This window comes from Apium graveolens, chromosome 1 (assembly GCF_009905375.1).
Source record: "Apium graveolens cultivar Ventura chromosome 1, ASM990537v1, whole genome shotgun sequence".
Classification (NCBI taxonomy): Eukaryota; Viridiplantae; Streptophyta; class Magnoliopsida; order Apiales; family Apiaceae; genus Apium; species Apium graveolens.
In genome coordinates, this window is record NC_133647.1 from 13304080 (window position 1) to 13318287 (window position 14208).

The 14208-nt window shown below is 33.4% G+C and overlaps 2 protein-coding genes across 2 annotated transcripts; one reads left to right on the plus strand and one right to left on the minus strand.

The window, feature by feature from the left end:
• The first annotated feature begins 2048 nt into the window (after window positions 1–2048).
• On the plus strand, window positions 2049–4225 carry LOC141713806 (uncharacterized). The gene is made up of 6 exons (XM_074517396.1): window positions 2049–2325; window positions 2426–2502; window positions 2948–3077; window positions 3199–3329; window positions 3558–4010; window positions 4104–4225. The coding sequence occupies exons 1-6, from the start codon at window positions 2181–2183 to the stop codon at window positions 4155–4157; spliced, it is 990 nt and encodes a 329-aa protein (XP_074373497.1). The 5' UTR covers window positions 2049–2180; the 3' UTR covers window positions 4158–4225.
• A 4943-nt stretch (window positions 4226–9168) lies between these two features.
• LOC141713874 (uncharacterized) lies at window positions 9169–12614 on the minus strand. Its single transcript, XM_074517455.1, has 3 exons — window positions 10168–12614; window positions 9954–10059; window positions 9169–9807 (listed from the first exon to the last, which is right to left on the minus strand). The coding sequence occupies exons 1-3, from the start codon at window positions 12612–12614 to the stop codon at window positions 9169–9171; spliced, it is 3192 nt and encodes a 1063-aa protein (XP_074373556.1).
• Window positions 12615–14208: the final 1594 nt, after the last annotated feature.

Consider the following 14208-nt stretch of genomic DNA (forward strand, 5'->3'; position numbering starts at 1 on the left):
AGTTCACTCAAGGGAACAAGGATTATCACGATGTCATGTTATTGAATCTTATACTTGTATCATTTCAGTGATTAATAATGTATTATGTTACCATGTTGGTATGTGACCAGCACATAGACTATTAGATATACGAGTCGAACCTGGTTAAAACTTTCTGTGTTATTTACTTAATGATATCTATTTTCTGCATTACATATCGAGTGTAGAATATTCGACAACTTATTAAAATTGGTTATAGTTATTCATAATACATATTCACCCCCTCAGGTGTAGAATTTCATATATGTCATGAGTTAGTGTGAATGTTTTCGAACCTAATGTTATTTGAACTCTTTGAAGGTTACATGACAACTCAACCCGCATTTATTAGTAGGCTAATATCAATTAAATAAATATAGATTTTGATATATTATACTCTAAGGTCCCACTAATTTATAAATTTTGACTTATCATGATACATTATAATTAACCATAACACCTATCCACCCCCTCTACCTGAAATTTCATATATGTCTTTAATTGATATCAATATTTTCAAACCTAATATTATTTGAATTCTTTAAAGGTTGTATGCCGCTCAACCCACATTTATATGGATTTTGATATATTAAACTTTAAGGTCCCACAAATTTATAAATTTTGACTTATGTTGATACATTATACGTGAGGACCCACAATTAGCGAAGAAACTACTATTATAAATTAATTACTTATTCTTTTTATTAAAAATATTTATTTATAATAACTCACACTTATCTCTAACAACTACCTTGGTCATCTGTTAATTATATTTATAGCCTGTACTGTTCGATTTACTCAATCATTGATCATTTTCTCTGCCTCTGATTTCACTTTCCTTGCAAAAATGGAGATGTTGTCCAATAATCAAAACAATAATGCCCAAATACAAAGGTCTTCTGAAAAAATGATAAATATATTATTAGTAGACCATGATATGGGCTCATTAGTTACCATTGCTGGTATAATGAAGAAACAATGCTCTTATGGAGGTCATTTTCTGTTTGTACCATGATTAAATTTTTACATTCTTTGTAGATCTCATTAATAATTGAGTGATATCTGTTAGATGCATATAATTACTTTTGTTAAATAATTATGCTGTTGTTGTAACTGATTCATTTTTCAATTCAGACATATGGAGAAAAAATATAAGATATTATTACTATGTTTCTTAAAAAAAATATAAAATTACATAAATACGTGTGCTTGATTGATAATTTTTTTTCTTTCTATTTTTCTAGTTGTGACAGCAAGAACGGCGCATCATGCTTTGTGTTCTCTTCGGGCTGAAGGTATAAAGTTTGATTTGGTGGTAGCTGAGCTTGGTATGTCGGACATGGATGGATGTGCATTACAACAAAGCATCCACATGAAACATAAGTTACCTGTAGTTTGTAAGTAATAACATTCATTTTGAGCACATTCAATTTTCACTAATTTAAATGTTGACCAAAACACTCAGAGACTAATCATTTTTTGGCCTACAAAATTTATAGTACAATGGCTTCTCTTAATTATATTTTATGTAACATAATTTTTCCTTGCAATTTTTGTAAAAATGTTGTTAGTAAGAAAAAAAATATGAAATCTGAAAACATATAAAAGTAGGCTCTTTTATTTTTATTAATTATTTTACCCCTGATTCGCATTTACTTCTTTAATATCATATAAATGATTCATGGACAAATTTAAATTTTTGCTTAATAAAAGAATAATTATTTATAAGAGGTGAGCACGAAGAATTACTTTTTCACAACAAAATTTACACTAATTTATACTATTAAATCACTCATTTAATTTTAAAAATGAGTGCTAGAATGCTTAGAAGTCATTTGGTCATTTTTTTATAAATAAGATGGGATCATGTACATACACAAATGAAAAAAAGATTGTCCAGATAGAAGTGTCCTCATCCATTTTCATCTTTTTAACGGGTAATTAGTATCTCGTTTCTCTATATATTTGTTCGAGCGTTCCGAAATCCGACCTCTATATTCATGGTTATAAACAATACATGTTATAAAGCTCTATAATATTTTTTTCCTTATATAGTAATCTCTTCCGATAAGAAAGCCAGAGATTCATGGAAACCAAGTGAGGATGGAGCTGTTACCTTCCTACTCAAGCCCCTGAACCATGAAGAGGTGGTAAAATTTTCCATGTATGTTGAGCAGTGGAAGAACAAACTAGCCAAGGGAAAGTTTAAGGACAGCCAATCTTCGGGCCCAAAGAAAAACAAAGTTGTTTGGACACATGATCTCCACTCAAAATTTGTGAAAGCCATACAAGATTCAGGGCCTCAGAGTAAGATCCAAATTCACAACTAATCCGGTCCTGTCAATGCCAGTTTAAATCATTTATAACATCTATTTTACACTATTATTGGAATTATATTTTTTTGTAGGATGCTCTGGGAAAAAAATTTTGGAGATTATGAATGAGCCGGGACTGACCAGGAAAAATATAAGCAGCCATTTGCAGGTCTCTCTCTTAACCTATAGTAGTTTCTTTTATACAGATGAGCAGTCTTTAGTTATGGTGCTTCACAATTTTTAATGTGTGAAACTATTTAATGAACAAAAATGAGATGCATATATTGTAAAATTCATAATCTATTTGTTAGACTAGAGAAGGCTTTAATATCTATGTATAATTTGACTTAATAGAATTGTGCATACCTGATTATTAATATTTTTGCAAGTAAACCACTAATTCTTTCTTTGTGTCCTTATGGTTTCTGTTTAGTTAGCCATTTACTTTAATCTCTTGATTGCAATTGATGGCGCTTGTGAAGTGTTAGTGTGAATTGATGGTCCTGAGGTCACACTCAAGTGCTACATTCTTTAGAAGCTTGCCAAGAAATATTTGTTACTTCTTCAACAACTAGATACTCCAACTTTAATTTGGTTGAATCTAACAATCACAGATATTTCGACAAAGGCAAAAGAAATTGTCAGATGAAACCAGGACAGTCCACTCGGTTGCAACTAATGAGCCTGTGACAGGTTTTGGCCAGTCTAATATGCTACTTCCAATAAATTTAGAAATCGAGCAAGGTAATAGGGCTGATTCTGTAAATCATATATTTAATTTATTTATGCATAATTAAGGCTGAATCATAATTAATTTTGTTGGCCAAAAGATTTTGACCAAGTAGCATGTGGATGACTATTGTAGGTGGTGGTGTTAATAACAGTGCATTGAAGCATCAATCCCTAATGGCTAGGGAGGACCACCGGGAAAATGAAAAATATTTCCCATATACTACACCGGCTGCTATTGAAGTACCGGTAAGAATCAAGTTATTAGTAATTCTTTTGGAAAGATAACTGGATGATCAACTTCATTTTCTTTTGCAACTTCTGAATATTAAGAATAATCTGAATATCTTAAACAAGTAGAGTTCATTAAAATTCTCATATAAATTCTTTTAGCAACTCCAAACAACTTGATTAGATTCTGTTACCTTAACTAGTTTCTTGTACCTAGTTCATCAATTCACTGTTATTTAATATGGTTCTTATTTTGTGTGAAAGGGTCGTTACTGCGCCATCCTTGAGCGCGAGGGAGTTGAACTCACTACAGGAACCGAGTGGGTGGAGCCTTTGGTGTGGGGGTTATTACCAACGTCCAATGGGACTCCAGAACCTCCAAACATTTCTATCTTAAAAAACCTGGCTCATAGACATCGCCAAAATACAAGTGGTGGCGCAGGTTCTTCGTCCTCATCCCCTAATGCCTCAAATATCCCTGATCTAGTTTTTGTGCAAGTTGTGCGCCTTGCTATCACAGATGCACGAGCCAACCAAGGGGTTTATTTAAGAAGTCTTGAGGACTGGGAAGTTGAAGGGATGGGAAGAAATTTGTTGGAAAAGATCAATGCCCAAAGTTTGGACGACTTTAACTCTATCTTCTTTGAAGAAGTTGTTACAGTTGTAAACATCATTTTGATGACTATTCGTGATAAAGACGAGTATGTGACAGAAAAGGTCTGTAATTCTTGTGGTTGTTACTTTTTCTTATATTCTCAATTTTTCTCTATTACAAGATAAATAATGGCTTGTATTGTTGGTTATTTGTAGGCATATAAGGAAGACCTTGATGAATTGTTTAGGAATGAAAGATTGCCAGGATGAGTTTGGAGCATATACATGATCCCAAAACCACAGCGTTACGTGAGTTGGAGAACTATTGCAAGGATATAGCTGGTATTGAAAAGGAGAATTATAGCTCCCCAAAGATCTTGCTCCCTTCATATTTCATTGAGAGGACTTGTAATTCTATTTTAAAAATTCTACAATTTATTTATAAGGGATGTTGTTTTCTATTTAAAATTCCATTTACTTACTATTCTAGTTAAATATGTAATACATGCACTACAACAAAACAAGCGTAAATACCACAACACAAATACAACCGACATCAAATTTAACAATTTTTGTTTGAATTTAAGGGTGGGGCTAAATTCAACCAGATGCGGTCGTATTTATATACGGTCGTATATACGCATTCGAATTTATAAGTACTAATTACAACCGAATAAATACAATTGTATTTATATGCAACAGTATACGGTTGAGTTTAGTTGTGCTCCTAAATTCAACCGCATTCGGTCAAATTTAGCCTCACTAATTACAACGGAATCAATACAACGTATTTATATGCAACGGTATACGGTTGAGTTTAGCCGTGCTCCTAAATTCAACCGCATTCGGTCGAATTTAGCCTCGCCAAAAAATAGAGGGAATTTTCTCGCCAACGAATTTTGTACTAAATTAAACCGATTTTGGTCGTATTCGATTTTTAAAAATAGCGAAAAATTTCTGAAAAAATATAGAATAAAATTTACACGAAATTTATATTTTAGTTATTGCAAAAAAGAAAGATCATTATGGTAGTTAGATATTTATGGTTCAATTAATAATTATAGTTTGAGTTTCATATTTTGAATTTATTTTAAATTTAATCCAACCATACGGATATGAAAATGTAAAAGAAACGTGTATGGAAAAAAATAAGTAATTTGAATATTTAAATTTTAATTTTTTTTACAAATTGAATTTAGGGGTTGAGATCCTAACACTAAAATAGTTCGACAATTACTTCTTACTAGTGTTTAGTCTCATATTTATGTTTCAAATTTTTTTTAAAAATTTTTGTGAATGACCCAACCTTACGGTTGTCAAGAACTATATATTTTAGTGATATGATAAAAAATTTAGAAAAAAATAAATGTATTTACTTTGCTATTTGAATAGTCAACCAGTAGTTTGACCGGTACTTCATACCCGTGTTTAGTCTCATATTGATGTTCCAATTTTTTAAAAAACATTTATGAATGATCGAACTCTAAGGATGTCAAAATCTATATATTTTAGTGATATGATAAAAAATTTAGAGAAAAGTAAATTTATTTACCCGTTTTTTTAGTGATGTCGAATGTAATATCCGGGACATAACCTGTAATTGTTTTATCAATAAATAATAATTATATGATTATTATATGATTATCAAGTAATTTTGATGAATTATCTGATAATTGGTGTTGATATGTGGATATTTATATGTGATAAAATGAGAATATGTTACTTTCATTGTGTCCAGAATAAAATATAGATAATTATGATATTTTTATGGTAATTTCTGGAGTGGTATATGATTTTAAAATGATTTATGAATTTAATAAATATTTTCAGAATAATTACAAAACTATTTTATAAAACCGGGAATCATCCAACTTCCACCGTTTTTACGTTTTTAAAAACTGAAACTCTTCGAAAAACTCATTCCTAACCTAATCTGATCATTCTAAACATTTTCCATGTTTTGACTTTTTCAATTCAGATTACGGTTTGACCCGTATGCGTCCCGGCGTAAAATTTTCGATATAATAATCATTTCGATAAATCAACAACACCCGTATTCTCGAAAGACGGGATAATATTACATAATTTTCATATAAAATGTTTTATAAGAAGCCCAATTAGGATAATTATCCAATACAGGTATCAAAACAGATCGTCTTTGCTGTTACTTAGCGGCTAAGTAACTTATTTATCGATCCAATACGATCCAACGCGTACTAATATTCCATATATATAAATCGACCTTTATTTTATTTCATTTTATTCGTATAATCATAATCAATCAGTAAAAACATAGAAGATACAGAGAAAACGCTAATTAATCGTCACGTTCTTGAAAATCAAACTCACAAACGAAGACGTTATCGAACTCGGAATTGAGCGTGCCATATATCAAATCGAAACTCTCGAAAATCTATTTCTGAATCAATCATCCATTTTAGTGCAGAAATCAAGATAATTTTCTGATTTAATTGTTTTAATTCAAATTAATTAATAATTAAATACAAAATAAGCTAGATAGATTCCTAAAATAACTCATTGGATAACTAATAAAACCATATAAAATGAATCTACTAAAATGTATATAGATTAACACATTTAAATATTCACTTATATGAATTTAAAATTGAAATATCAATCTAATAACTATAATGCAATTTACTAGATAAGTGATCATAAATAGCGACACATAACGAAAATATTGAAAACACTTAACACGTACCAATTAACATAAATTATGCCAGGCGTGCAAAAATATTAAATAATAATAGATTACTAATAGTGAGTTGACTGAGATAGTGAGTTGACCGAATGAATCTTTTAAGCTTGCTTACTGAAAATGACACATTCCCAATTCTTTTATACGCATGCTGAAATGCTCTTCAGCTAGAGGTTTTGTGAAAATATCAGCAATTTGAGCATCATTAGCAACAAAAATTAACTTGACTTTCCCTTTGCAACATTATCTCTCAAGAAATGATGCCTAACATTAATGTGCTTGGTTTTTAAGTGATTCACTAGATTTTTAGAAATATTGATAGTACTTGTATTGTCTTAATAAATAGAATTTTGACCACAAGAAATTTAAAAATCCTTAAGTTGTTGTCTTATCCAAAGAATTTGTGAGCAACAACTTCCCCCTGCTATTTAGTCTCCTTTAGCTGTAGGTCATGAAACAGATGTTTGCTTCTTGCTGAACAAGGAAATCAAACTTTGTCCTCAATAAGAACAAAGACCAATTATACTTTTTCTATTCGTTTGAAAACCTACATAATCTGCTTCACTATACCCAACAAGAGCAAATGCATTTGTGATAGGATAAAATAAACCAAAAGTTATTATTCCACTTAAAATTTTGAATATCCTCTTAATAGCATTCAAATGACACTTTTTAGCTTTATCTTAAAATTTTACATAAACACAAACACCATGCATAATATCAGGTCTAGAGGTTGTAAGATATAATAAACTTCCAATCATACCTCTACAAGTTCGAATATCAACATCTTTACCTCGTTCATTAGTTGTCATCTTGCTGATAGCACTCATCAGTGTTGATTTTGAATTGATATTATCATAACCAAATCTTTTCAACAAGTTCTAGATGTACTTTGACTGATGTTTATAAATGCCTTCAGAATTTTGCTTGATTTGTAAGTCCAAGAAATAATTGAGCTATCCCATCATACTCATATCAAATTCACTATGCATACACATAAAGAATCATTAGTAGCACCAACTATAATATCATCAACATATATTTGCACAATTAAGATATCTTTATATTTAAATATAGTAAAAAAAATTGGATCAATAGTACTCGAATGAAACCATTCTTGATTAAGAATTCACTTAACGTTTCATACCACGAGCGAGGTGCTTGCCTTAATCCATATAAAGCTTTCTTCAACTTGTATATATAATATGGATATTTTTTATTCTCAAATCGGGGAGGTTGCTTGACACTACACCAAAATCTCATTCACACAACTGTCATGAGACAACGGTTCAAAATATACCCGTTGTCCCAAAAAATCAAACCACGGGGTTTTCTTCGCTATGAAAAAACAGTTGTCTTGCTTTCCATCCAACAACGTTTATAGAGGTTTTTGCACACTATTGTCTAAGCTTTTCGATTTGACTTATTTAGACAACTGTGATTTCATGGACTGTTGTTTATGACTATTTTAAACAAGCGTGAACCAATGTTGTATGTCCAAAAACTCATTCTATCTTAAGACAACTGTTATTTTACGAGTTGTTGTTTGTAACCCTTTTACATAATGTTGCATGCATGTTGTATGTACAAAAATTCATTCCATCTTAAGACAACAGTTTTTGACAAGTCCGTTGTCTAATTTAGACAATGGTTTACTAAAACTGATATCTTAGACTCTATCAAACAATGGATTTAAAATACCATTGTAGAAAGCAAAGTTCATAGACAATGGTTATTAACATTATGGGATAATAGAGGTTCATACAACAGTTTACTGATTAGCAAAAGAAACCGTTGTCTATACAGCAAAGATGGAAAAAAAAATTGACTTGCACATATTACATATCCCAACCCTGCTGTACACAAACCAACAATAAGATGTCCAATCTGAATAAACCCAAACCAACAGATATAATACCATAAATCAGCCAAAGGTCCAACCAACAACAAACTAGAGATCCTCAATCAAAATTGTAAGCCATTCCTCAAAATTGGCAAACCATACACTTTCAATTAAACAAGACAGAGATTTCAAATTACATTGTTCCATATATACAAGACAGAGTTGTTTAGTAGTGAATATTACAATGAAAATGGAAACACAATCCTTGTTTACTGCCTTTGGTAACATGCATGCTGCTTAGCCATAATTTTGCACGCCTTGACAACCGCCGTATGCTGGTAATTCTGCATAAACACAAAAACAAGTGATCAACATTAATTTGCACAAGTTTGATGTGGAAAATTTTATAATTTATCCTCTGCAGTAGATAACATATCTCCAAGCCCTGTTTCTGCAGTAGAAGCTAGCCATACTTGTATGTCCGCCGAATGATTATTTTTGCTATGATAAAATCATCATCTATTATAAGAAGAGCATCAACCAGCAGCATTCACAAATTGAAAACTCAGTCAACTAGATGATGATTTTATCACGGCAAAAGTAATCTCATCAAGGGGTTCACGAGCAGTACACATGGATAATGGGAGCTTCACCTACAAAAAGAATAAAGTGAGCGGTACATGGACTCAAGTATCTATAAATAATTATATATATTACCACTATGGAAGTTGAATCCATTCTTCTTCCTCTCGCATATAGCTAGTATTTTCATCGTCCAGTTCATCAACATTCGGGAACACGGGCAACTGCAGCTCATTCTCAAGTTCTATTTCTACAGAGCCTTCATTTTCATCATCACAGTGGTCATAAAAGTTCTTTTTCGGGACTTTCAACACCACAGACCAAAATTTTTCAAGAGTATCATCAATGTAGCAAACTTGCTTAACATGTTTCCCTAGAACAAAAGGATCATTTGAAAATCCTAATTTATTTAAATTAACCAATGTATATCCCAACTCATCAACCTTAACCCCTTTGTTCATATCTACCCAATTGCAACGAAATATAGGGACTCTAAAATTATTATAGTCTAGCTCCCATATACTTGTTATAACTCCATAATAGGTATGTGAAGTATGTTCAACAGATTTAAATTTTTCGGAAAGCATTAATGTATCTGCAACAACACAAACACCACTACACTGTACTTGTCTATTATTATCACGCTCCTTGGTGCTATAAATAACCCCGCTGATTTTATAACCACTAAACGTAGGAACATTCTTGTTAGGCCCTTCTGCCATCCACCTTATATCATCACCTATGCTATTATGGTCATGGAGCAATTCCGTCTCAATCTGTACAATAAAAAAAAAATTAAACAATTTTTTTAGGTCTGTGTTTTTATTTTTTATTGGATGTCTTCGACTTCTTATATTACTTGTCTGTATTGTTTTTAATCAGGACTACGTAACAAGGTAATAAACACATAAATAAAACTTACCTTTTTCCTGAACCATTCGGGGAATTGTTCATTCTGCTTGGTTTTTAGCCACACCTCGTCATTTTCATGCTGCTGGTATCTTAGCATTAAAGATGCTATATGTTCACTACAAGTAAAATCAATTGCTTCAATATATTTACCGAATTGCAGATAATGAGAAAATAACAAAATGCACACACACACACATATGTTAGTAACTTACTCAAAATATTGCCTCATGTGATTGCTATTTTGCAGAACACATAAGTGTGCTAGATGCAATTCCTCTTTGCTTGGCTTGATCATTGTCGCACCAGATAAAGGTTTGCTTATTGCATTTTGCTCATGCCTATCATTTTTTGGCAAACCTATGGTAGCTTCTTCAAAATTGACCAAACGTTCAACGGCCTCTTCGGCAACATATGCCTCGGCAATACAACCTTCGGGATGAGCAGCATTTCGAACATATACTTTAAACGCCTTCATATATCTCTCAAAAGGATACATCCAACGTAGAAAGATTGGCCCGCAAAGCTTAACCTCTCTCACAAGATGAATTGAGAGATGGATCATGACATCGAAGAACGAAGGGGGAAAGTGTTTTTCCAGCTGGCATAATGTTTCCACCAACTGAGATTGCATATTTTCCAATTTATCTACATCGATGACTTTGCTGCAAATTGCCTTGAAGAAAAGGCAAAACCTTATTATTGTGCACCTGACTTTTTTGTGCAGTACCGACCGAATCGCAATTGGAAGCAAATGATGCAATATTGTGTGGCAATCATGAGATTTCATTCCAACAAGCCGAAGTTTTTCCATATTTACAAGATTCTTGATATTTGAACAAAATCCATCCGGTAACTTCATTTGAAGAAATGATGAGCAAACTACCTTCTTTTCAGCATTTGATAAGTTCCATGCAGCCAAAGGTACCTTCTCTTTCTTTCCGGGAGTTTTTGGCCTTAGCTCCATTCTTATTCCCATTTCTGCCATATCGAGACGGACTGACTCCCTATCTTTTGTCTTTCCGGGAATATTTAGCAAATTTCCAAGTAAAGCCTCACATATATTTTTCTCGATGTGCATCACATCGAGAACATGCCTAACTGGCAAAAATTTCCAATACTCAAGTTGAAAGAAGATAGATAACTTCTTCCAAACTGGTCTAGCATCACCTTTCTTCCGTTTATGTTGGCGTTGTGTCTTACCAAAGACATGGTCCCTTAGATGTTGTACTCTTTCAAAAACCTGCTCACCAGTTAATGGAATAGGACCAGCACCTGTCTCAACGCTATTATCAAAAGCTGCCTTTTGCTTTCTATACGGATGATGACGAGGCAACCACCTCCTATGCCTCATAACTACCGTCTTCCGATAGTGAACCAGCCTAGTAGCCTCTGTTTTATCAACACAAACAATACAAGCATTATATCCTTTAACTACATGTCCCGACAAGTTCCCCAAGGTCGGATAGTCACTTATTGTCCATAATAATATGCCCCTAAGTACGAAAGACTCTTGTCTATATGCGTCGTACACTTGTTTCCCGCGCCACAACTCCTGCAGATCTTCAATAAGTGGTTGAAGGAACACATCTATATCATTTCCAGGCTCGGTCGGTCCTGATATTAACAAGCAAAGCATAATGTACCTTCTTTTCATACAGAGCCAAGGTGGAAGGTTGTAAACCGATAGCAAAACTGGCCAACTTGAGTGATTAGTACGGTTTCCACGAAAAGGATTGAAACCGTCGGCGGATAAAGCTAACCGGAGGTTTCTACTCTCCGATGCAAAATCAGGCCACTTTTGATCGACATCCTTCCATGTTTGCGAGTCTGCTGGATGCCTCATTTTACCATCTTGTTGTCGTTCGGTCTCATGCCAAGTCATGTCCTTCGCAATCGCTGGTGTATTGAACAAATTTCTTATTCTTGGTATCAAGGGGAAATACCATAAGACCTTAGCAGGGACTCCTTCTTGTTCTTCTCCTTTCTTATTCAGTTTCCATCTAGAGGCCTTACATATGCGACAAGTAGTCTCATCTTCATCTTGTGGCCCACGATATAGTAGACAATTATTCGGGCATGCGTGTATCTTATCATAACCCATTCCTAATGCACATAAGGTTTTCTTCGCTTCATTGAAAGAAGAAGGGACATTGTTGCCTTCTGGTAGCAAAGACCCAATCAATAATAGAACATCAGAAAAACATGAATCAGACATACCATGCTTCACTTTCAAGTTGAATAACTTAACCAAAGCTTTCATCTTAGTGTAATTCTCACAACCAGGATAAAGAGGTTCATGCTCACCTTTCACATGGTTGATGAAATCTGAAGAATCTGAAGAAAGAACATCATCATCGTCAGCTTCACCCATTCTTGTGCAGAATTGGTAATTAGAAGATACTGAGTTGTCACTTTCATCCAATACAGGACTTTCTACAATATTTGGCTCCCCGTGCCATATCCAGCGAGTATACGTTTCATCAATACCATTTTGAAACAGATGGTTTTTAACAATCCGAGCTTTCCAAGATTTGCTATGTGCGCACTTTAAGCATGGACAACTTATTTTGTCTTCGTTATATCCATTCTCAAAGGCAAACATAAGTAAATCGTCCACTCCATTCTCAAACTCTCTTGTTCTTCTATCAGCTTTTAACCATGACCTATCCATATTTTGATATAAAACAAGCTGCAAAAAGAAAGTGACATGATGGTCAAAAACAGAGCATATACTATTAAGCTTATGACTAACTACCAAAACAATTACAAACCCAAATTCCCAAATAACCAAAACTATTAAGCTTATGACTAACTACCAAACCAAAACAATCAGCAACAACTACATAATCTATTAGCAATTAGTAACTAATTAAGCTTATCACAAACCCAAATTCCCAATGTGCATCACTTCAAACAATTAATTGCAGAGGTGACTAATTAAGATTATGACTAACTAATTAAACAATTAACTAATTAAGATTATGACTAACTAATTAAACAATTAACTAATTAAGATTATGACTAACTAATTAAACAATTAACTATTAAGCTTATCACTTCAAACAATTAATTGCAGAGGTGAGCTTGTGTTAGAGCTTAAACCACTGAAACAATGGAGGAACCCTAAAACACTAAAAAGATAATTTAGGTTACGGATTTACCTAAAATGGAGGTCTCTGCGATGGAGGTCGAGGTTCGATGGGGGAGGTTGAGCTTGAGGTCGAGGTGCGATGGAGGAGGTGCGAAGCAGCTTGAGGTCGAGGTCGAGCTTGAGGTCGAGGTCGATGGAGGTTCGAGGAGGTCGAGGTGCGATGGAGCCGCCACGAATCACGATGGAGAGTACAGGAGGGGATAAGATGAGGAGTAATGAATGACCTAATTTTGACTTCAATTATTATGTTCTCATTCAGACATAACAAAGCTCAATGATTGGGTTGTTAAAATTTTAAATAATCCTTAAATTATGTCCAAGAATGTCAAAATCAATTAAATCCAAATAAAAATTGACTTATGGATAGTCATTTACAAATTTTATCGATGTTAATATCGACTTATTGTAGTCATGTACAAATTTTATCGGAAAATAATCAACTCTTCTTGTTCGTCTTTTTAACAGAAATCCGGTAAAAGCTGTAGTCCCTGACACGGGTACTACTACCCAGTTGACTTAATTAATTTCTGAAATGGATTTGTCAACGATCCAACCGTACGGATGTTAATATCGACTTATTGTAGTCATGTACAAATTTTATCGGAAAATAATCAACTCTTCTTGTTCGTCTTTTTAACAGAAATCCGGTAAAAGCTGTAGTCCCTGACACGGGTACTACTACCCAGTTGACTTAATTAATTTCTGAAATGGATTTGTCAACGATCCAACCGTACGGATGTTAATATCGACTTATTGTAGTCATGTACAAATTTTATCGGAAAATAATCAACTCTTCTTGTTCGTCTTTTTAACAGAAATCCGGTAAAAGCTGTAGTCCCTGACACGGGTACTACTACCCAGTTGACTTAATTAATTTCTGAAATGGATTTGTCAACGATCCAACCATACGGATGTTAATATCGACTTAGTGTAGTCATGTACAGATTTTATCGGAAAATAATCAACTCTTCTTGTTCGTCTTTTTAACAGAAATCCGGTAAAAGCTGTAGTCCCTGACACGGGTACTACTACCCAGTTGACTTAATTAATTTCTGAAATGGATTTGTCAACGATCCAACCGTACGGATGTTAATATCGACTTAGTGTAGTCATG

What these genes read in the sequence shown, in the direction of transcription:
- LOC141713806 (XM_074517396.1), top strand. Translation starts at nt 2,181, where the DNA reads ATGTATGTTGAGCAGTGGAAGAACAAACTAGCCAAGGGAAAGTTTAAG. An exon ending in ACAAGATTCAGGGCCTCAGA is followed by an intron (nt 2,326 to 2,425) that starts GTAAGATCCAAA and finishes ATTTTTTTGTAG; the next exon opens with GATGCTCTGGGAAAAAAATT. An exon ending in ATATAAGCAGCCATTTGCAG is followed by an intron (nt 2,503 to 2,947) that starts GTCTCTCTCTTA and finishes TAACAATCACAG; the next exon opens with ATATTTCGACAAAGGCAAAA.
- LOC141713874 (XM_074517455.1), bottom strand. Translation starts at nt 12,614, where the DNA reads ATGGATAGGTCATGGTTAAAAGCTGATAGAAGAACAAGAGAGTTTGAG. An exon ending in CAAAATAGCAATCACATGAG is followed by an intron (nt 10,060 to 10,167) that starts GCAATATTTTGA and finishes TTTTACTTGTAG; the next exon opens with TGAACATATAGCATCTTTAA. An exon ending in CCGAATGGTTCAGGAAAAAG is followed by an intron (nt 9,808 to 9,953) that starts GTAAGTTTTATT and finishes TTTATTGTACAG; the next exon opens with ATTGAGACGGAATTGCTCCA.